This window comes from Lissotriton vulgaris, chromosome 5, assembly GCF_964263255.1.
Source record: "Lissotriton vulgaris chromosome 5, aLisVul1.2, whole genome shotgun sequence".
Taxonomy (NCBI): Eukaryota; Metazoa; Chordata; class Amphibia; order Caudata; family Salamandridae; genus Lissotriton; species Lissotriton vulgaris.
In genome coordinates, this window is record NC_141693.1 from 4,164,829 (window position 1) to 4,187,632 (window position 22,804).

A 22,804-nucleotide genomic window follows, 5' to 3' on the forward strand; every position below is an offset into this window, starting at 1 on the left:
TTGAATGTTGTTAATGGATGGATTGTTGGACAAAAGATATCGGTGACGTTTTAGGACCTTTCTTATTATGTAGTGTCCATTGTGAAAATTCATTAGGAACCAAATATTATTTTGGGTTTCCATAGGTTGATAGGGTTTTGTTTGTAATAGTGTATGGTATGTTTGGTCAATTTCTCTTGCTGTGGTTTCTGTCATAATAACTCTGTTTCAAACTTTTATGCGGATCTTTTGATGAAGTCATGTATGTTTCCTTGTCACTTCAGTTTCGTTGATATGTTGTAATTCTCCTTTGAGGATGTTTTTAATAGTACTATGTGGATAACAGTCTTATTGTAGGGTTGAGTTAGCTGCTTTTTTTCTGTAAAGTTTAGTATGGATTTTACTCTCATTGATATAGATGGTGATATCCAAGTAGTCAACATGTTTGGTGGAAAGAATTGAGGTTGTCTTAATATTCCATTGATTGGTATTGATTTTCTCAAGACATGTATTTAAAGTTGCTTCTGGGCCTTGCCATATGCATAGTATAACATCAATGTACCTTCCCTAAATATTTGTGTTGGGTATATTTAACAAATTGGTTGTCCCACAGACAGAATCTCTTGATGTCTCCCATAACTATACATGCATATGGTGGCACGAATTGGGCACCCATTGCGGTACCTTGTGTTTGTAAAATTCTCTTTTGAAGCTGAAAATATTGTTTGATATACAGAAAGACAACATTTCAATTATCATATTAAGTTACATGAACTGTGCTGGTTTGGTTCCAAGGGCTTTGCGTACCGCATTTATTCCATTCCATATGTCTAACAGAAGTATAGAGACTTGCTACATATATGGTGACTAGTATATAAGTTTGGTTCCATAAGATATAATTAGATTTTTTCTAGGTGTTTAAACTCTAAACAAGCCCTAGATTCTTTTTATAGATGGAGCAACATTATAGCCTCAAATAAAACATGATCGGTGATTGAACATCGTGCATTCTCAAACCGGGTATTTAGAAATGCTCTTATATGTTATAATAAATAAAAAGGAGGCTCTGTAAAATAAAATGTTTGCCTGGGATCACACAATTTGGACAATCTGGCAAGCCGGTATCACACATGCCAACATTTTGAAATTAGAAAGAGGGAGATTTTAAAAAGAAAATCTGGGGATTGTATTTTCTCCATTAACTTCAATTGAAGCAGAGGCAATTTGGGGGTAGAAAGGTACCAAATTAAAGCAATTTTTGGCTTAAAAAACAGGAACGTCCCATCTGAATCAGGTCTGTTGGTAATTATGTCGTATTCATTCCAGGTTATCTGGTATCACACTTAAAATTCTGCCAGATCGCTCATGTTTTCCAACAAAGGTAACTGTTTTGTCTTTTATTCTTGGTGCACAACAACAAAATCTGGCAGAGACACAGTAGATCCCCAGGCCCAATTACAAAGCCCAAACACATTTATTTGGGGGTGTCATCATCACTTGACATTATGGCCCTGGTGAATCTGGGGTCAACTTAATTTTTCTCAGCAAAAAAAAATCTGACCTTCTGTAATGTAATATGGTGCTCATGTAAAGCATTCTAATGTCTTTGGGCTAAATTTGTGGTACAGAAAATCTGCACTAAAATAAAAGAAAGATGAAGCATAAGTTTTGCCTCTGGTCCTGACATCAAATCTGCTGCATTTAACATTTGTTTGGCCCAAGGATGCATTGCCTCTGTACACTGGGACTGAAAGTTGTCATCTTCCCCTCTGCCTACAATGAGTAGTCCTATCTCGATTGCCATGACTCACATTTCATTAGGGGCTTGCCTTTCTTTTATTTCCATTGCCTGCTGGGTGTCACCCTGTCTGCTTTATTGTGTGATGAGCCGGCTCCGCCTACTGCCTGACGGACTGCAAAGTCTTCCCATAGCAGGGCACCTGCTGCCCCGCGCACCCAATCAGAATTGAAAGCCGGCAGCGGTTGGGGGCGGGCCTCGTCCCGGCGGACCAATTGGCGCTGTGGCAAAGCAGCGTCTGGAGAGCCCGGCGCCGCAGAACAGAGCAGCGCCGGTCTGGTGTATTCTCCCCGGCTCCACGGGCACCTGTAACCATAGGGCCCCGGCATCCCCGGCCCGCCCTAGTCGCCGTCCCGAAATAGGTAGGCGGCGGTCCGTGGCTACAGCTCCTGCAGCTCCACCAATCGCAGCTAGAGAACCGCCTCGACATGACCGACAGGTAAGTCAGCCAATCCACGCAGAGAATCGTGCTGACGCTATGGCGATTGACAAAGTCACGCCTTCTTGCTTGCCAGACGTGTGTCCGAACCAGTGAACTGAGAGAGGTCCGCCCAGGTGGACCAATGGAACCCAGCGGGTTGGTCCAAAAGGGGCGGGGCTTAGCATTGTTGGCCTAGGAGAGAGGAGGCAATAAAGAGAGAAAGAAATAGTAATGCACTGTTCTAAGGAGGCATAGCCAGTCTGAGGGGCAAATGATCCAGAGTGCAAGCAGCAGTCAAAGGTCCTTGGGGAGCTTATCGTAAATGTAGTAACAAAAAACACAGCCTTCGAGAGAAGAGCAATAGATGTAGAGAGAGGGAGCAAGAACCAGATTGAGAGAGAGAGGGGGGGCAGTTACAGTTTCAAAGATGAAATAATAACCAGCCTGTGGGGGTGACTTATAGACATAGAGGGAGAGAGAGGGCATACATAGAGATGGAGCAATAACCAGAAAGACAGAAATAACCAGACAAAGAAAGAGCGTGCATGAACCAGACAAGGAGAGGGAGCAGGTACCAGATTGAGAGAAGAAGCTATAACCAGACTCAGGGAGCAGTAAACAGACTTGGCGAGAGAGAGGGACTGAGACCTGTCTCACAGAGAGCGAGTGACGTCCAGACAGAGAGCAAAAGCAATAACCAGATTGAGAGAGGAAGCAGAAACCAGGTTTCCAGGTTTACAAAGGGAGTAATTTAGACTGAGTGAGGGAGAGCGTGCAATAATCCGACTTAGAGGGTGCAATAACCAACCTGGGACCCAGGAAGAACAATAGCCAGACTAAGAGAGAAGGCAATGCCCAGGTATGGTGAAAGCGTAATAATAATCAGACTGAGAGGGTAACAATAAACAAGAGAGAGCGCTAATCAGAGTGAGTGGGAGCAATGACCAGATACATAAAGTGGGTGTATAGCCAGATAGCTAGAATGGGAGCAGCAGCCAGACAAAGGCTAATTGCCCTAGAGAGAGGGCATTGATCAGACCGAGAGGGAGCAATAATCAGTCTTGGGAAAAACGGATCACCACCAGACTTTGGGAGGGTACAGTATCAAGAAAGAGAGAGAGAGAAGAAGCAATAACCGGTCAGAACTCTAATCTGAAAGAGAGAGTGCGAGAAAGAGTACTAATGAGAGAAGGAGCAATAACCATACTCTGGGAGCGAAAAACAGAGAGAGAGTGATCACCAGGTAGCGAGAGAGAGAACAATAAGCAGACCAAGAGAGAGAAGGAACAGGAACCCGACTGAGAGAGGAGGATCAGTAACCAGACTGAGAAAGAGAAAAAGCAAAACCGGACCCTGAGAGAGAATGGCAATAACCCGACAGAGAAATGGAGAACGAGCAATAATCAGACTGAGACAGAGAAGGAGCAATAAACAGACTGAGACAGAGAAGGAGCAATAACCAGAGAGAGAGAAGGAGCAATAACCAGACTGAGAGAGAGAGAAGGAGGAATAACCAGACTGAGAGAGAAAGTGCAATAACCAGAGGGAGAGAAGGAGCAATAACCATACTCTTGGAGCGATAAACTGAGAGAGAGAGTAATCACCAGGCAGCGAGAGAAAGAGAGAGCAATAAGCAGGCAGAGAGAGAGAAGGAACAGTAACCAGACTGAGAGAGGGAGGGAGCAAGAACCAGACTGACGGAGAGAAGGAGCAATAACCAGAAGGACAGAGAGCAGGAGTAATAACCAGACATAGAGAGAGAAAAGGACTAGTAACCAGACTGAGAGAAAAGGGATAGTAACCAGACAGAGCGAGAGAAGGAGCAATAACCAGACCGAGAGAGAGAAGGAACAGTAACCCGACTGAGAGAGGAGGATCAGTAACCAGACTGAGAAAGCGAAGGAGCAATAACCGGACCCGAGAGAGAATGGCAATAACCTGACAGAGATATGGAGAAGGAGCAATAACCAGACTGAGACAGAGAAGGAGCAATAACCAGAGGGAGAGAAGGAGCAATAACCTGACCCCGAAAGAGAATGGCAATAACCCAACAGAGAATTGGAGAACGAGCAATAATCAGGCTGAGACAGAGAAAGAGCAATAACCAGACTGAGACAGAGAAGGAGCATTAACCAGAGAGAGAGACCGAGAAGGAGCAATAATCAGACAGACAGAGAAAGAGCAATAAGCAGACTGAGAAAGAGAAGGAGCAATAACCGGACCCCGAGAGAGAATGGCAATAACCTGACAGAGAAATGGAGAACAAGCAATAATCAGGCTGAGACCGAGAAAGAGCAATAACCAGACTGAGACAGAGAAGGGGCAATAACCAGAGAGAGAGACCGAGAAGGAGCAATAATCAGACTGAGACAGAGAAGGAGCAATAACCAGAGAGAGAGACAGAGAAGGAGCAATAATCAAACTGAAACAGAGAAGGAGCAATAACCAGAAAGAGAGACAGAGAAGGAGCAATAATCAGACTGAGACAGATAAAGAGCAATAACCAGACTGAGAGAAAAGGAGCAATAACCAGACTGAGAGGGAGAGAAGGAGCAATAACCAGACTAGGCGAGAGAATGAGCAATAACCTGATAGAGAACGAGCAATAACCAGAAGGAGAGAGAAGGAGCAATAACCAGACAGAGAGAAGGAGCAATAACCATACTCTTGGAGCGCAACCCAGAGAGAGAGTAATCACCAGGCAGCGAGAGAAAGAGAGAGCAATAAGCAGGCAGAGAGAGAGAAGGAACAGTAACCAGACAGAGAGGGAGGGAGCATGAACCAGACTAAGAGAGAGGAGGAACAATAACCAGTAGGAGATAGAGCAGGAGCAATAACCAGACAGAGAGAGCAGGAGCAATAACCAGACAGAGCGAGAGCAGGCGTAATAACCAGACAGAGAGAGAGAGAAAAGGACCAGTAACCAGACTGAGAGAGTGAGCAGAAGCAATAACGAGACAGATAGAGAGAGAGAGAGAGAGAGAGAAAAGGACCAGTAACCAGACTGAGAGAAAAGAAGCAATAACCAGACTGAGGGAGAAGGAGCAATAACCAGACTGCCGGAGAAGGAGCAGTAACCAGACTGAGAGAGGACAGAAGCAATACCTAAAGGAGAGAAAGCAGGGCCAAAAACCAAACAGAGAGGGAGAAGGTGAAATAACCAGACCGAGAGAGAAAAGAAGCAACAACTAGACTGTAGGAGAAAGAAGGAGCAATAACCAGACAGATGGAGAAAAGGAGCAATAACCAGAGAGAGAGAGAGGGAGCAATAACCGGACAGAGAAAGAGAGAGGAAGCAATAACCAGACCGAGAGAGTCGGAGCAATAACCAGACAGCGAGGGAAGGAGCTATAACCAGACAGACAGAGAAGGAGGAACAACCAGACCGAGAGAGAGAAGGAGCAATAACCAGACCGAGAGAGTCGGAGCAAAAACCAGACAGCGAAGGAAGGAGCAATAATCATTAAGACAGAAAAGGAGGAAAAACCAGACCCTGAGAGCGAGAGAAGGAGCAATAACCAGACCCTGAGAGAGAGAGAGAAGTATTAATAACTAGACAGAGAGAGAGCAGGAGCAGTAACCAGACAGAGGGAGAAAATGTGCAATAACCAGACAGAGAGAGAAGGAACAATAATCAGACTGAGAAAGAGAAGGAGAAATAACCAGACTGAGAGCTGAGGAGCAGTAACCAGGCTGAGAGAAGGAGCAGTAACCGGGCTGAGAGAAGGAGCAGTAACCGGGCTGAGAGAAGCAGCAGTAACCAGACTGAGAGAAGGAGCAATAACCAGACTGAGAGCTGAGGAGCAGTAACCAGGCTGAGAGAAGGAGCAGTAACCGGGCTGAGAGAAGCAGCAGTAACCAGGCTGAGAGAAGGAGCAATAACCAGACTGAGTGAGTGCAGGTCGAATAACCAGACTGAGTGAGAGAATGTGCAATAACCAGAAAGAAAGAAAGAGAGAGAAGGAGAAATAACGAGACCGAGAGAGAGAAGGAGCAATAACCAGACAGAGAGAAGGAGCAGTGACCTGACTGAGGGAGAGAAAGGGCAAATACCAGACCCGAGAGAAGGAGCAATAACCAGACTTAGAGAGAAGGAGCAATAACCAGACTGAGAAAAGGAGCAATCACCAGACTGAGAGAGAGAGAAGGTGCAATAACCAGACTTATAGAGAGAGAAGGTGCAATAACCAGGCTTAGAGAGAAGGAGCAATAACCAGACTAAGAGAAGGAGCAATAACCAGACAGAGAGAGAGAAGGCGCAATAACCAGACAGAGAGAAGGAGTAATAAATAGAGAGAGAGAGAGAGAAGGAGCAGTGACCTGACTGAGGGAGAGAAAGGGCAAATACCAGACCAGAGAGAAGGAGCAATACCCAGACTGAGAGTAGGAGCACTAACCAGACTGAGAGAGAGAGAAGGAGCAATAACCAGACTGAGAGAGAGAAGGTGCAATAACCAGACTTAGAGAGATAGAAGGTGCAATAACCAGACTTAGAGAGATAGAAGGTGCAATAACCAGACTTAGAGAGAGAGAAGGTGCAATAACCAGACTTAGAGAGAATGAGCACTAACCAGACTGAGAGAGAGAAGGTGCAATAACCAGACTTAGAGAGAATGAGCACTAACCAGACTGAGAGAGAGAAGGAGCAATAACCAGACTGAGAGAGAGAGAAGGAGCAATAACCAGACTGAGAGAGAGAGAAGGTGCAATAACCAGACTGAGAGAAGGAGCAATAACCAGACTGAGAGATGGAGCAATAACCAGACAGAGAGAGAGAGAAGGAGCAATAACCAGACTGAGAGAAGGAGCAATAACCAGACTGAGAGATGGAGCAATAACCAGACAGAGAGAGAGAGAAGGAGCAATAACCAGACTGAGAGAAGGAGCAATAACCAGACTGAGAGATGGAGCAATAACCAGACTGAGAGATGGAGCAATAACCAGACAGAGAGAGAGAGAAGGAGCAATAACCAGACTGAGAGAGAGAAGGAGCAATAACCAGACTGAGAGAGAGAGAAGGAGCAATAACTAGACAGAGAGATAAGGAGCAATAACTAGACAGAGAGATAAGGAGCAGTAACCAGAGAGGGAGAGAGAGAGAGAGAGAGAAGGAGCAATAACCAGACTTGGAGAGAAGGAGCAATAACCAGACAGAGAGAGAGAAGGAGCAATAACCAGACAGAGAGAGAGAAGGAGCAATAACCAGACTGAGAGAGATGGAGCAATAACCAGACAGAGAGAGAGAGAAGGAGCAATAACCAGACAGAGAGAGAGAGAAGGAGCAATAACCAGACAGAGAGAGAGAAGGAGCAATAACCAGACTGAGAGAGAAGGAGCAATAACCAGACAGAGAGAGAGAGAAGGAGCAATAACCAGACAGAGAGAGAGAAGGAGCAATAACCAGACTGAGAGAGAAGGAGCAATAACCAGACAGAGAGAGAAGGAGCAATAACCAGACAGAGAGAGAAGGAGCAATAACCAGACTGAGAGAGAAGGAGCAATAACCAGACAGAGAGAGAAGGAGCAATAACCAGACTTAGAGAGAAGGAGCAATAACCAGACAGAGAGAGAAGGAGCAATAACCAGACTGAGAGAGATGGAGCAATAACCAGACAGAGAGAGAGAGAAGGAGCAATAACCAGACAGAGAGAGAGAAGGAGCAATAACCAGACTGAGAGAGAAGGAGCAATAACCAGACTGAGAGAGAGAAGGAGCAATAACCAAACAGAGAGATAAGGAGCAATAACCAGACTGAGAGAGAAAGAGCAATAACCAGACACAGAGAGAGAAGGAGCAATAACCAGACTGAGAGAGAAAGAGCAATAACCAGACAGACAGAGAGAGAGAAGGAGCAATAACCAGACTTGGAGAGAAGGAGCAATAACCAGACAGAGAGAGAGAAGGAACAATAATCAGACTGAGAAAGAGAAGGAGAAATAACCAGAATGTGAGAGAGAGAAGGCGCAATAACCAGACTGAGAGCTGAGGAGCAGTAACCAGGCTGAGAGAAGGAGCAGTAACCGGGCTGAGAGAAGCAGCAGTAACCAGGCTGAGAGAAGGAGCAATAACCAGACTGAGTGAGAGAATGTGCAATAACCAGAAAGAAAGAAAGAGAGAGAAGGAGAAATAACGAGACCGAGAGAGAGAAGGAGCAATAACCAGACAGAGAGAAGGAGCAATAAACAGAGAGAGAAGGAGCAGTGACCTGACTGAGGGAGAGAAAGGGCAAATACCAGACCCGAGAGAAGGAGCAATAACCAGACTTAGAGAGAGAAAAAGCAAATACCAGACCAGAGAGAAGGAGCAATAACTAAACTGAGAGAGAGAGAACGTACAATAACCAGACAGAGAGAGAGAAGGAGCAATAACCAGGAGAGAGAAGGAGCAATAACCAGACAGAGAGAAGAAGTAATAACCAGACAGAGAGAGAGAGAAGGAGCAATAACCAGAAGGAGATAGAAGGAGCAATAACCAGAAGGAGAGAGAAGGAGCAATAACCAAACAGAGAGAGAGAGAACATGCAATAACCAGACAGAGAGAGAGAAGGAGCAATAACCAGAAGGAGAGAGAAGGAGCAATAACCAGTCAGAGAGAAGAAGTAATAACCAGACAGAGAGAGAGAAGGAGCAATAACCAGAAGGAGATAGAAGGAGCAATAACCAGAAGGAGAGAGAAGGAGCAATAACCAAACAGAGAGAGAGAGAACGTGCAATAACCAGACAGAGAGAGAGAAGGAGCAATAACCAGAAGGAGAGAGAAGGAGCAATAACCAGACAGAGAGAAGAAGTAATAACCTGACACAGAGAGAGAAGGAGCAATAACCAGAAGGAGAGAGAAGGAGCAATAACCAGACAGAGAGAGAAGGAGCAATAACCAGACAGAGAGGGAAGGAGCAATAACCAGACTGAGAGAGAAGGAGCAATAACCAGACTTAGAGAGAGAGAAGGTGCAATAACCAGACTGAGAGAGAAGGAGCAATAACCAGACTTAGAGAGAGAGATGGTGCAATAACCAGACTGAGAGAGAAGGATCAATAACCAGACTTAGAGAGAGAGAAGGTGCAATAACCAGACTGAGAGAGAAGGAGCAATAACCAGACACAGAGAGAGAGAAGAAGCAATAACCAGACAGAGAGAGGGAGAAGGAGCAATAACCAGAGAGAGAGAAGGAGCAATAACCAGACTTATAGAGAGAGAAGGTGTAATAACCAGGCTTAGAGAGAAGGAGCATTAACCAGACTGAGAGAGAAGGAGCAATAACCAGAGGGAGAGAAGGTGCAATAACCAGACTGAGAGAAGGTGCAATAACCAGACTGAGAGAGAAAGAGCAATAACCAGACAGAGAGAGAGAGAAGGAGTAATAACCAGACTTGGAGAGAAGGAGCAATAACCAGACTGAGAAAGAGAAGGAGAAATAACCAGAATGTGAGAGAGAAGGAGTAATAACCAGAATGTGAGAGAGAGAAGGCGCAATAACCAGACTGAGAGCTGAGGAGCAGTAACCAGGCTGAGAGAAGGAGCAGTAACCGGGCTGAGAGAAGCAGCAGTAACCAGGCTGAGAGAAGGAGCAATAACCAGACTGAGTGAGAGCAGGTCGAATAACCAGACTGAGTGAGAGAATGTGCAATAACCAGAAAGAAAGAAAGAGAGAGAAGGAGAAATAACGAGACCGAGAGAGAGAAGGAGCAATAACCAGACAGAGAGAAGGAGCAATAAACAGAGAGAGAGAGAGAAGGAGCAGTGACCTGACTGAGGGAGAGAAAGGGCAAATACCAGACCCGAGAGAAGAAGCAATAACCAGACTTAGAGAGAGAAAAAGCAAATACCAGACCAGAGAGAAGGAGCAATAACCAGACTTAGAGAGAGAAAAAGCAAATACCAGACCAGGGAGAAGGAGCAAAAACTAAACTGAGCGAGAGAAGGAGCAGTAACCAGACAGAGAGAGAGAAGGAGCAATAACCAAACAGAGAGAGAGAACGTGCAATAACCAGACAGAGAGAGAGAAGGAGCAATAACCAAACTGAGAGAGAGAGAACGTGCAATAACCAGACAGAGAGAGAGAAGGAGCAATAACCAGAAGGAGAGAGAAGGAGCAATAACCAGACCGAGAGAAGAAGTAATAACCAGACAAAGAGAGAGAAGGAGCAATAACCAGAAGGAGAGAAAAGGAGCAATAACCAGAAGGAGAGAGAAGAAGCAATAACCAAACTGAGAGAGAGAGAACGTGCAATAACCAGACAGAGAGAGAGAAGGAGCAATAACTAGAAGGAGAGAGAAGGAGCAATAACCAGACCGAGAGAAGAAGTAATAACCTGACACAGAGAGAGAAGGAGCAATAACCAGAAGGAGAGAGAAGGAGCAATAGCCAGACAGAGAGAGAAGGAGCAATAACCAGACAGAGAGAGGGAAGGAGCAATAACCAGACGGAGAGAGAAGGAGCAATAACCAGAGAGAGAGAGAGAAGGAGCAATAACCAGAGGGAGAGATGGAACAATAACCAGACTGAGAGAGAGAGAAGGAGCAATACCCAGACTGAGAAAAGGAGCACTAACCAGACTGAGAGAGAGAGAAGGAGCAATAACCAGACTGAGAGAGAAGGAGCAATAACCAGACTTAGAGAGAGAGAAGGTGCAATAACCAGACTTAGAGAGAAGGATTAATAACCAGACTGAGAGAGGAGGAGCAATAACCAGACAGAGAGAAGGAGCAATAACCAGACTTAGAGAGAAAGAGCAATAACAAGACTGAGAAAAGGAGCAATCACCAGACCGAGAGAGAGAGAAGGTGCAATAACCAGACTTATAGAGAGAGAAGGTGCAATAACCAGGCTTAGAGAGAAGGAGCAATAACCAGACTGAGAGAAGGAGCAATGACCAGACTGAGAAAGAAAGAGCAATAACCAGACAGAGAGAGAGAGAGAAGGAGCAATAATCAGACAGAGAGAGAAGGGGCAATAACCAGAGGGAGAGAGAGAGAGAATGAGCAATAACCAGACAGAGAGAGAAAAGGAGCAATAACCAGACTTGGAGAGAAGGAGCAATAACCAGACTGAGGGAGAAGGATCAATAACCAGACAAAGAGAGAGAGAGAAGGAGCAATAACCGGACAGAGAAAGAGAGAGGAAGCACTAACCAGAGGGAGAGAAGGAGCAATAACCAGACTTAAAGAGAAGGAGCAATAACCAGACTGATAGAAGGAGCAATAACCAGACTGAGGGAGAAGGAGCAGTAACCAGACTGAGAGAGAGAAGGAGCAATAACCAAACTGAGTGAGAGAGAATGTGCCATAACCAGACAGAGAGAGAGAACGAGCAATAACCAGGCAGAGAGAGAGAGAACGAGCAATAACCAGACTGAGAGAGAAGGTGCAATAACCAGACTTAGAGAGAAGGAGCAATAACCAGACTGAGAGAGAAGGAGCAATAACCAGACTGAGAGAGAAGGAGCAATAACCAGACTGAGAGAGAGAAGGAACAATAACCAGACTGAGAGAGAGAAGGAGTAATAACCAGACTGAGAGAGAAGGAGCAATAACCAGACTGAGAGAGAGAAGGAACAATAACCAGACTGAGAGAGAGAAGGAGTAATAACCAGACTGAGAGAGAGAAGGAGCAATAACCAGACAGAGAGAGAGAAGGAGCAATAACCAGACTGAGAGAGAGAAGAAGCAATAACCAGACAGAGACAGAGAAGGAGCAATAACCAAACTGAGCGAGAGAGAACGTGCAATAACCAGACAGAGAGAGAGAAGGAGCAATAACCAGACAGAGAGAGAGAAGGAGCAATAACCACACTGAGAGAGAAGGAGCAATAACCAGACTGAGAGAGAAGGAGCAATAACCAGACACAGAGAGAGAAGGAGCAATAACCAAACTGAGCGAGAGAGAACGTGCAATAACCAGACAGAGAGAGAGAAGGAGCAATAACCAGACAGAGAGAGAGAAGGAGTAATAACCAGACTGAGAGAGAGAGAAGGAGCAATAACCAGACTGAGAGAGAGAAGAAGCAATAACCAGACAGAGAAGGAGCAATAACCAAACTGAGCGAGAGAGAACGTGCAATAACCAGACAGAGAGAGAGAAGGAGCAATAACCAGACAGAGAGAGAGAAGGAGCAATAACCACACTGAGAGAGAAGGAGCAATAACCAGACTGAGAGAGAAGGAGCAATAACCAGACAGAGAGAGAGAAGGAGCAATAACCAAACTGAGCGAGAGAGAACGTGCAATAACCAGACAGAGAGAGAGAACGAGCAATAACCAGGCAGAGAGAGAGAAGGAGCAATAACCAAACTGAGTGAGAGAGAACGTTTAATAACCAGACAGAGAGAGAAGGAGCAATAACCAGATGGAGAGAAGGAGCAATAATCAGACTGAGAGAGAAGGAGCAATAACCGGACTGAGAGAGAGAAGGAACAATAACCAGACTGAGAGAGAGAAGGAGCAATAACCAGACAGAGAGAGAAGGAGCAATAACCAGACAGAGAGAGAGAGAAGGAGCAATAACCAAACTGAGCGAGAGAGAACGTGCAATAACCAGACAGAAAGAGAGAAGGAGCAATAACCAGACAGAGAGAGAGAAGGAGCAATAACCACACTGAGAGAGAAGGAGCAATAACCAGACTGAGAGAGAAGGAGCAATAACCAGACACAGTGAGAGAAGGAGCAATAACCAAACTGAGCGAGAGAGAACGGGCAATAACCAAACAGAGAGAGAGAAGGAGCAATAACCAGACAGAGAGAGAGAAGGAGCAATAACCAAACTGAGTGAGAGAGAACGTTTAATAACCAGACAGAGAGAGAGAACGAGCAATAACCAGGCAGAGAGAGAGAACGAGCAATAACCAGACTGAGAGAGAAGGTGCAATAACCAGACTTAGAGAGAAGGAGCAATAACCAGACTGAGAGAGAAGGAGCAATAACCAGACTGAGAGAGAGAAGGAGCAATACCCAGACTGAGAGAGAAAAGGAGCAATAACCAGACTGAGAGAGAAGGCGCAATAACCAGACTGAGAGAGAGAAGGAGCAATAACCAGACTGAGAGAGAGAAGGAACAATAACCAAACTGAGAGAGAGAAGGAGCAATAACCAGACAGAGAGAGAGAAGGAGCAATAACCACACTGAGAGAGAAGGAGCAATAACCAGACTGAGAGAGAAGGAGCAATAACCAAACTGAGCGAGAGAGAACGTGCAATAACCAGACAGAGAGAGAGAAGGAGTAATAACCAGACACAGAGAGAGAAGGAGCAATAACCAAACTGAGCGAGACAGAACGTGCAATAACCAGACAGAGAGAGAGAAGGAGCAATAACCAAACTGAGCGAGAGAGAACGTGCAATAACCAGACAGAGAGAGAGAAGGAGTAATAACCAGACAGAGAGAGAGAAGGAGCAATAACCAAACTGAGCGAGAGAGAACGTGCAATAACCAGACAGAGAGAGAGAACAAGCAATAACCAGGCAGAGAGAGAGAACGAGCAATAACCAGACTGAGAGAGAAGGAGCAATAACCAGAGGGAGAGAAGGAGCAATAACCAGACTGAGGGAGAGAGAAGGAGCAATACCCAGACAGAGAGAGAGAAGGAGCAATAGCCAGAGGGAGAGAGAGAGAAGAAGCAATAACCAGACTTAGAGAGAGAGAAGGTGCAATAACCAGACTTGGAGAGAAGGAGCAATAACCAGACTTGGAGAGAAGGAGCAATTACCAGACAGAGAGAGAGAAGGAGCAATAACCAGACTGAGAGAGAAGGAGCAATAACCAGAGGGAGAGAGAAGGAGCAATAACCAGACAGAGAGAGAGAAGGAGCAATAACCAGACTGAGAGAGAAGGTGCCATAACCAGACTTAGAGAGAAGGAGCAATAACCAGACTGAGAGAAGGAGCAATAACCAGACAGAGAGGGAGAAGGAGCAATAACCAGACTGAGAGAAGGAGCAATAACCAGATAGAGAGGGAGAAGGAGCAATAACCAGACTGAGAGAAGGAGCAATAACCAGACAGAGAGGGAGAAGGAGCAATAACCAGACTGAGAGAAGGAGCAATAACCAGATAGAGAGAGAGAGAAGGAGCAATAACCAGACAGAGAGAGAGAGAAGGAGCAATAACCAGAGAGAGAGAAGGAGCAATAACCAGAGGGAGAGAAGGAGCAATAACCAGAGGGAGAGAAGGAGCAATAACCAGACGTAGAGAGAAGGAGCAATACCCAGAGGGAGAGAAGGAGCAATAACCAGAGGGAGAGTAGGTGCAATAACCAGACTGAGAGAAGGAGCAATAACCAGACTTAGAGAAGGAGCAATACCCAGAGGGAGAGAAGGAGCAATAACCAGACTTAGAGAAGGAGCAATACCCAGAGGGAGAGAAGGAGCAATAACCAGAGGGAGAGTAGGTGCAATAACCAGACTTAGAGAGAAGGTGCAATAACCAGACTGAGAGAAGGAGCAATAACCAGCCAGAACATTAATCTTATAACTTTAACAGCTAACGTCCATGTTGTGTGCAAGGTGTGCCACCATCGCTTCAAACCTGCTCCACAAATGTTAGTGATCCAGGATTCACGACCTTTGTGTAGTCTCAGTGGGCAATGTCAGTGTGCTGCCTCCATCAGATATAATATCATCCTTGTGTGTAGCTAGGGAAAGTAATTTCTTTTGCAATACTCTGCTCTGCCTAACAAGGGATCAGCTGACTAGGTCTCTAAATTACATTGCTTTCATCCTTCCCTGGATCTTAGATCCACAAGCGATTGGCTTGTTGTTATTCTCAGGATTAAATGTGCGTGCAAGGGGCTAACTTTCTGCTAGGTTATGCCCAAAATGTGGAACACGCCCCTCCCTGAGTAAAAATCATCAACTGCTTATTTACAAACTTTACAAAACAATTGAGGTATGTCTTTGTCAATGATCTATAGTGTGTTTTATGTTTCTGGTGCTGGCAGTAAGCTATAACCTGTTACTCTTTCTGGAGTTGAGGCTATTTTACTCTGTTAGCACTAGGAAGATCTGGAACTATTAGTGTGAACTGTAAAAAATCAACCAAGCATCGTTGGTTGGCTTTGTAGGCCGTTACCGGTGTCGGGCTTATCATGTTCCTGCTTGGATAAAATGCTATTTTTTACTTCTCCTGATTGACTGACAGTTACCTACAGACATTTTCTGGTTGTTACTGTTTTTAGGTGTGGTTCTGGGCCGGGTTTTTAGAACTTGGTCTAATTCTTTGGCAACTATTAGAATTGACTTTGTGTTGGAAGGACCTACCAAACGCAATAGGTTTGGATTATATTTTAGTCCAGTATTTCTGTAGTTGAACTCTGCTCTAGCCTTGAAAAAGTCCTGTGGACGAAACAAGTGTCTACTTTTGTGATTAATTTATGCACGCTAATTACAGAACTGTGTGGTGAATAAACAGAAGAAATTGAAATTTCCTATGCATCCATTTGACACTCTTATCAATGATTCAATAGGAACAAGAGTGTGTGCTTCGGTGTCAGATTGCCAAGGTTTCTGGACAGTCACACAGGATGGTATTTTGCACGTTAGGTGGCTGGGTGCGCTCACCATGTGAACGCCACTGGACAGGACTTCTCTCTCTTTGTTTGTTTTTGATACTGGACGCTTCTTTTCACTACTCTATACATATTTAAATGTGCAAGCATTTAGCATAGCTACTTCTGTTTTGTGTTGTCATGGGTTATGATGCAGACTTGAAGTCACTGAGGCTTTCTGCCAGGACAAGTGCAGTGACTCTCTCGTTTGGTCTGATGTTCTTCCATTTTATGTTATGGGTATTCTCTTTGTTGCAATACCTCTTCTCTTGCCTGTATCTGCGAGATCTCCCTTGCTTTGCAATTTCTAGGTTGGTATGTGGTCTGACATTGCAAGATCAGTTGCAAAGCATATGTTTCTGCTCATCTCACCGCCTTCGAGTCAGTGTGAGGCCGCAGATCTCTGTGAAGGAGCCTGGCTTATTCAGCCTCCAAGTCATTGTCGATGGCCCTTTCTCCCATCACTCCCACCCTACAAGTGCTTGGGTAGATTCAAACTGTGATACGTGGAAGGTTTACCATATGTCTTGATCAAGCCCAGCGCTGCGAGGTTGTATTACCAGACGATTCATCACTTAAAATAACGAATGGGTCATTTTCAGCATGTCTCAAGAATATGTAATTGTATCAAGTCTTTTATTTTTTTCCTTTGCCATCCTATTTTGTATGCCATCATTTCCCCAAGCCATTTTTGTTTTCTCGCAGTTTTTTCTTTCTCCTACATTTGCTTTACAGTCTTCAAGTCGCATTCTATGTTAACTTATCTTAAATTTGAAAGCTTTTCTACTCACGAAAGACCTGTGCCTGGAAGTCTGTAAATTCATTTGAGTGTCTTTGAGAACTGATTTTGCGCATCTTGATGTATTTCCTAAATATGGATGCTGGCACCGCCATTGTGACATACCTGTAGCAGCAATCCTAAAAGCCATCAAAATGCAGATCCTGCCCCCCCCCACCCCCCCCCAATGATAAATATCTGGTTTTAATATAGCCGAGCTCATGAAATCGCAGTTAAAGAGTCCCGGTATTATGATGGTAATTATTAAACCTATTAGTTTTTTTCCTCTTGGTCCATGCATCTGAATGGAATGCAATGCAGAAATATCTCAATTCTTCATAATTCATTTATTATTTTCCCAAATCAGGACATACTTTGAGTACCACTTTCTCTCACCAGCACTGGTGTCCAGAAAGCAGATTGTTGACATTTCATGGAATTTCATGGAGCTCCGTCAAAAACCAGCAGCAAAGCGTTCAAAGAGTTTCTAAACTAGTGGAATGTGAGCCTCAGGGCTTTGGATAGCAGCAAGAGCGTACACATAAAGAATTGTTTCAACATTGGTTTTGTGTCAGTAAGAAACCATGCAGCTTACACAAGACTCAACTATTCTTCTTTGCTGGGTGCCTACCTAGTAAAAGAACAAACAAGCATTTGGGAAATAATTATTCATTTCACAATTTGCAAATATTAAATGCTTTTGTTTGTAAAGTTTGTAAAAACATGTGCCACTTGTACTGCAGGGCCTCTTTGCAAATGCGTTTGTTGGATTCATTTCCGTTCCGTAAATAGGTGTTTGAAGACTTTGTTGTCGAATCAAACAGTTCTAGAAATTTCATGCGGGGCACCCATCTAGGACTGGCACTAACAATTTAAAAGCCACGGAGAAGAGCTTACCAGCATTGCCAGCATGTCTTAAAGCCTTGCCCAAGGTCTCAACTTCGAATTCAACTGCAATTCCCTCTCGCGCTTCCAGTGCTCGTCCCCAAGTCCCTTCAAGAGGCTCACTCGCCTGTTTCTTCTGGTGGGATACATTTGCCTCCCTGTTCATCAGATAGCCTTCAACACAATATACGCTGGGGTACAAACAGTAATGGATTAGCCTTTGTGAACCAGTAGGAATCTGGAAAATATGGAGGGAAAGTCAAAATATGGAGGGAAAGTCAAAATATGGAGGGAAAGTTGTGGACAACAAATTGTTCTCTAGATTTATCCCACATTTTCGGAATTTTCTTCCAAAGTTTTCGAATGTCTACAGTTGTTGGATTGAAATGTTGCATTTTTATAGCTAATAGTGTCTTGCTATCTCAAGAATCTTTCAGCAGCATTTATCATTGTTGTACTCTCTGTTCTTATTATTAATTTAAGCTTTTATTAACGTGTTTTTCTCTGTTAGGAACTTTTTGACAGCACTCAGAAATTTTCTGAACAAGACGTTATTGTGTTGGTAGTCTACATCTTCTTTCTAAGCTGCGTTTTATCAACCTGAAAGTTCAAGAGAAAAAAGAAAAATGTTTTAGAAACCTTTAGTAGATCATGTTTTTTTCTAAATGTAGCTGGTGTACTGAGCTCAGATTGGCTGGTGGCTGCCAAAACCAATCAAATGTTGGCAACCTCGGCGTGTTGCTTCTTCTACCAGTTTATTAATGATGCTAGCATCTAGAGCGGGCCTGAGCTTGAATCTTGAGAAACAAAGACCATTGTAGAACAAAAGCAGCCTTTGTTCTAGAGTATGCTTTATTTAAATAGCTGCATCCTTTCTTTCAGCAGATCTGTGACCCCCTTTCTCCGACTTGTGAAGTGTTGCTGGCTTAGGAGTATTACCAGGCAACAGTACACAAGGGACCGGTAACAAGTTGTTGATGGGACATTGGTCTTGAGGCAGTGGCTGTAACCAATTTCTGGGAAGCATTAGTTACCCCTGGCGTTCTCTGCATCTTCATTCCTTCTGGGGGAAGCTAGCAAAAGAGAGGAATTATTAGAAAGAAGAGCCATAACCAACTGAAAGGAAGAAGAAGCAAATACTAAGGAGTGACTTGGAGGAGAGACAGCGGGCCTTAATCTAGACAGACAAGGAGGGAGATGATATGAGAGATAGATAGTATGTGTAACAATAGTATCTGAAATATTGGGACTCCTAATTCTACTATTCCTCTCCATGTTGTTTTTATACATCACATTGGTGTCTTAACCTAAGGGTCTGCTGCTCTTTTCAGTTCTTATCCGTTTCTCTAAAACGTTGTGGTCTGACATATTAAAAGATGTTTTAGGAGTGGTACATTTAGTATCAGAATACTTTTTTCTTGTTCCTCACCTTCATCCACCTTCTTTTTTTCTTTTTTCTCTTTGTTAATTTCATGGTGAGAACTTTAGTAACTTACAGCAGTTCTTTGTGTGTGACATGTTTTAAACTTTTGTATAACGTTTTAATTAATAATGTATTTGAACTTGAGTAGGACCTGAACTTCATGTGACCAGTATCAATTCATACATTCACATTTTTTCTACAGATCTTTTTTAGACCATCATGGCTACCTGATGAAGGCGTCGAGCCGAAACGCGTGTAGACTTGAACTATGATAGCCATGACCATGTCTGTGTACTTCACTTCTGATGAATACATTTTTTTCTTTGTTAAGTCTTTTATTGTTGGTACACATATCCATCCGTGTCTTTTATCGACAACATCATATTTTGATATCTGTGTAATTATTTAACTTAGGCTATGTGTGAATGGACAAGTATGTATGATAAGTCCCTAAAACACCAACAAGAAGTATTTTGCACATCATGCATAGGCCGTACATGTAATTATAGATGTACCACTAATATGACTAAAGATTGTATGTCATTTCTTTTTTCTTACAATATTTATGAAAATATAAATTTCTCTACTATAATCTAATTTATAAAAATATTAAAAATGTGAATTTTTGAAACAAATCTTCATCTTCCTCTTTTCTGGTCCTATAGTATATTTATATATTTCTAGGTCCACTTTCCCTCTATTTCCTAAATAGTTTACTCCCACATGAGAGATGGATAGTAGATGCCTTGGTGGGGACACACAAAGAGGAAGGGAAGCAATAGCTGAGCAGGATGGAGGATAGACAAACTAGGGACAGGCATTTTATTGTGATTGGATCATGGAACATTCACCCGACCTAACAGTTTCCCTCTTGTTTTCCAGAAGTCTTCCAAAGCAGCTTGGCAACATGGATTCTTCCAGCGCCATCGTCCACTTGGACTTCCCGGAGATCACCTGTGCCTTGCTGGAGAACCTGAACCAGCAGCGGCGAGAGGGAAAGCTCTGCGACATTACCATTCATGTCCAGGGCCAGATCTTCAAAGCTCACCGTGCTGTGCTGGCAGCCTCCTCGCCCTACTTCCATGACCAGGTTCTCCTGAAGAACATGACCTCGATCTCCCTACCCAACGTCATGGACCCTCTGGCCTTTGAGACAGTCCTGTCGTCTGCATATACTGGGAAGCTGAGCATGGTTTCAGATGAGATTGTGAATTACCTGACTGTGGGCAGTGTGCTGCAGATGTGGCACATCGTTGACAAATGCTCCGAACTGCTGAAGGAGGGCCGTGGCCCATCCAGAGCTCCCTCCCGAGCCCACTCATGCCGCACCAGTGAGAACCAGTCACCCAGCAGCAGCAACTATTTTAGCCCCCGGGAAGCTGCTACAGAATTTGCAGGGGTCCACGAGCCAGGCAAGTATTTGCGATCAGAGAGAGAGGGCTCTGATGCCAATGATGGTGATGTCATATTCCAGCACACACTGGCCGAGAAGGGCCGTGACCCTTTTTCCCACGCTAGCCACTTTGTTCTGGAGACAGATGACGAAATGAGTGATGGTGGTGGCAGCGGGGAGTGCTCAAGTAGGCGGCCCGCTTACATTCAGCCTAGTATCATGCCGCAGAAGCAGTGGGTTTATATCAAGAAGGAAAAGCCACAGGAGGACCTGGTGCTGACCTGCGAGGAGGACGAGGATCCCGTAGAGACTGTTCCAGCTGCTTCCCGACAGCCTGACCTCGCTGAGGCACCGCTGAGCATCACTGATGTGCGCACCCTCCAATCCCGGGACTTGCCAAGCAGTGGTGACCAGAGGTTAGAAGAGCAAGTGAACTTCTGCGAGTCCTCTGAGGATTTCAGCTATGAAGCACTTGAGGACATGCCAGGTCAGTTCTCGCAGCGCTCTCTCATGCCCATGGACATGCAAGGCAACCAGATCCTGGTCTACCCTCCCCAGGCTCCAGTGGAGCATGGTGCTGTGCAACTCAACAGCAGCTCTACAGACGGCAACAAGATTTTTATGTGTCACTGTGGCAAGGCCTTCTCCCACAAGAGTATGCGGGACCGGCATGTGAACATGCACCTCAATCTGCGGCCCTTCGACTGCCCGGTCTGCAACAAGAAGTTCAAGATGAAGCACCACCTAACGGAGCACATGAAGACGCACACTGGCCTGAAGCCCTACGAGTGCAGTCTCTGTAACAAGAAGTTCATGTGGCGCGATAGCTTCATGCGGCACAAGGGCCACTGTGAGCGGCGGCACCGTATGAGCGGCAGCTGCAAGAAAGAGGGTGCTGACGATCCCTGCAAGAATGATGAGCCCTGCGGCGGTGATGCCATCCGGCTGCAGCATCTGCAGCAGGAGGCTCATGCGACACGGCAGCTGCACTCGGGGCAAGGGACAGGTCGGACGGCCACAGCGGTGCATGAGCGGGACATTTGATGGGTGGCCATTATAAGCCTGCCTGCGGCAGCCATGACTTTTTAATTCTCATTCTTGTAGCAGTTTCGGAGCCAGACTGTCTGGATTTGGGAGAACCATATCTCCTACAGCATTAGTCAAACTCGTTTCTAGAACGGACAAAACAGCTGGACTCTCTGAATCGTCTCTTTACGTAGCACGTATGTTCCAGTGTTAGGGGGGAGGCTGGAAGGTGGCCAGTGCTTCCAGGCTCACGGCTTCAGAAGGGTAGGACTTAGGTCTGTTCACCTGCTTAGCAGGGGGCAGAAAACTGTTTTGGCGACTAGAGGAGGGATTAAGGATTTGTGGAATGGGACTGTAATTCAACCCTCCATACAGTGACACTTCCTTCTATGCCGTATTCAGCAACCATGCATGCGTATCTGTGCTGTGCATCTTACTGCATTTAAGCTGATGCCCCTGTTCTATGAACTGGCAGATGTTGCACAAATCTGTCCTCACTGCCTTGTCAGACAGTGGATCTGTACACTTCCCTTTTGATCCAGCTCCTGGGCACAGTCTCACAGGCACTTGCAGTCTCAGACAAACACTCACACACAGCATAACATACCTGTTATTATGAGGTCCGGCCATGTGCCGTAATGAAGTGTGTATTTGCTATTCTAACCCTACGGGCGCTTTGATAGTAGGGTAGGTTAAAAGGCGGACCGAGGAAAGCATAACTGAAGTCTTTTCGATACCCTCGCTCAAAAGTACCTACACACTATGGGGACCGGTCCTCCTAATGCACTGATCCTCACAAAGAAAGTGTTTGTCTGGTTCTGTCAGGGTTTACCCATGCTATAATGAACTATCTAGTCCTCACAGCATGGGTTATACGTGCCCAGTCCTACACACATCTTTCATGCGCACACACACAGTCCTACACATTTCACTCGCACACGCACACACACACACTAAGGCATGTCCACGCTCACCCATCAGTGTTCAGATGTTGTCTCTGAAGTAAATCACTTACACTAATGTTATGAAACGTTCCCTTAAATGAGATCGTACACTATGGCTTTATTGTTGCAGTAGAATTCTTATGTTTTTTTAAGACCTGCTGTCAGGTAGCTCACAATGTGCGGGGCACAGAATTAAGATTGAGGAACAGATGCTGCTCCCACATTGTTTTCTAGATCTAACGGCTCTGTATCTGGACAGTCAGAACAGAAATCTGAAGTGTAGTGTGTGTCTTTGACTGCCAGGGCTCGTCTCACTTGTCAGTTGAGGACTTTCCCCGGCTTCTTCCAGGCTATGCAGTGCTGAAGGCGTTTTGAAGCCCAGCAATTCTCCACTCTCACGTAGTCTGCGCAGATCACCTAAAGCATCATCTATGTCCCTAATCGAGCTCACCCACAAGGTACATTCCTGTATTTCAATGTATTCATGTCGGAAGTGTTATTGGGCCAGGCCGTCTTAGGTTTTTCTATTTCCTGCAGTTTACAGCCTCCTGGTATCTCTTGCATGCTAAGTTTGAATTCAGTTCTTTTTGCTGTAACTTTGCATGAGTGGAGGAGATGCTA

The 22,804-nt window shown here is 44.9% G+C and overlaps 1 protein-coding gene across 1 annotated transcript; it reads left to right on the forward strand.

The window, feature by feature from the left end:
* The first annotated feature begins 2,000 nt into the window (after positions 1–2,000).
* On the forward strand, positions 2,001–22,564 carry ZBTB22 (zinc finger and BTB domain containing 22). Its single transcript, XM_086920616.1, has 2 exons — positions 2,001–2,216; positions 19,703–22,564. The coding sequence occupies exons 1-2, from the start codon at positions 2,206–2,208 to the stop codon at positions 21,255–21,257; spliced, it is 1,566 nt and encodes a 521-aa protein (XP_086776742.1). The 5' UTR covers positions 2,001–2,205; the 3' UTR covers positions 21,258–22,564.
* The last annotated feature ends 240 nt before the right edge of the window (positions 22,565–22,804 follow it).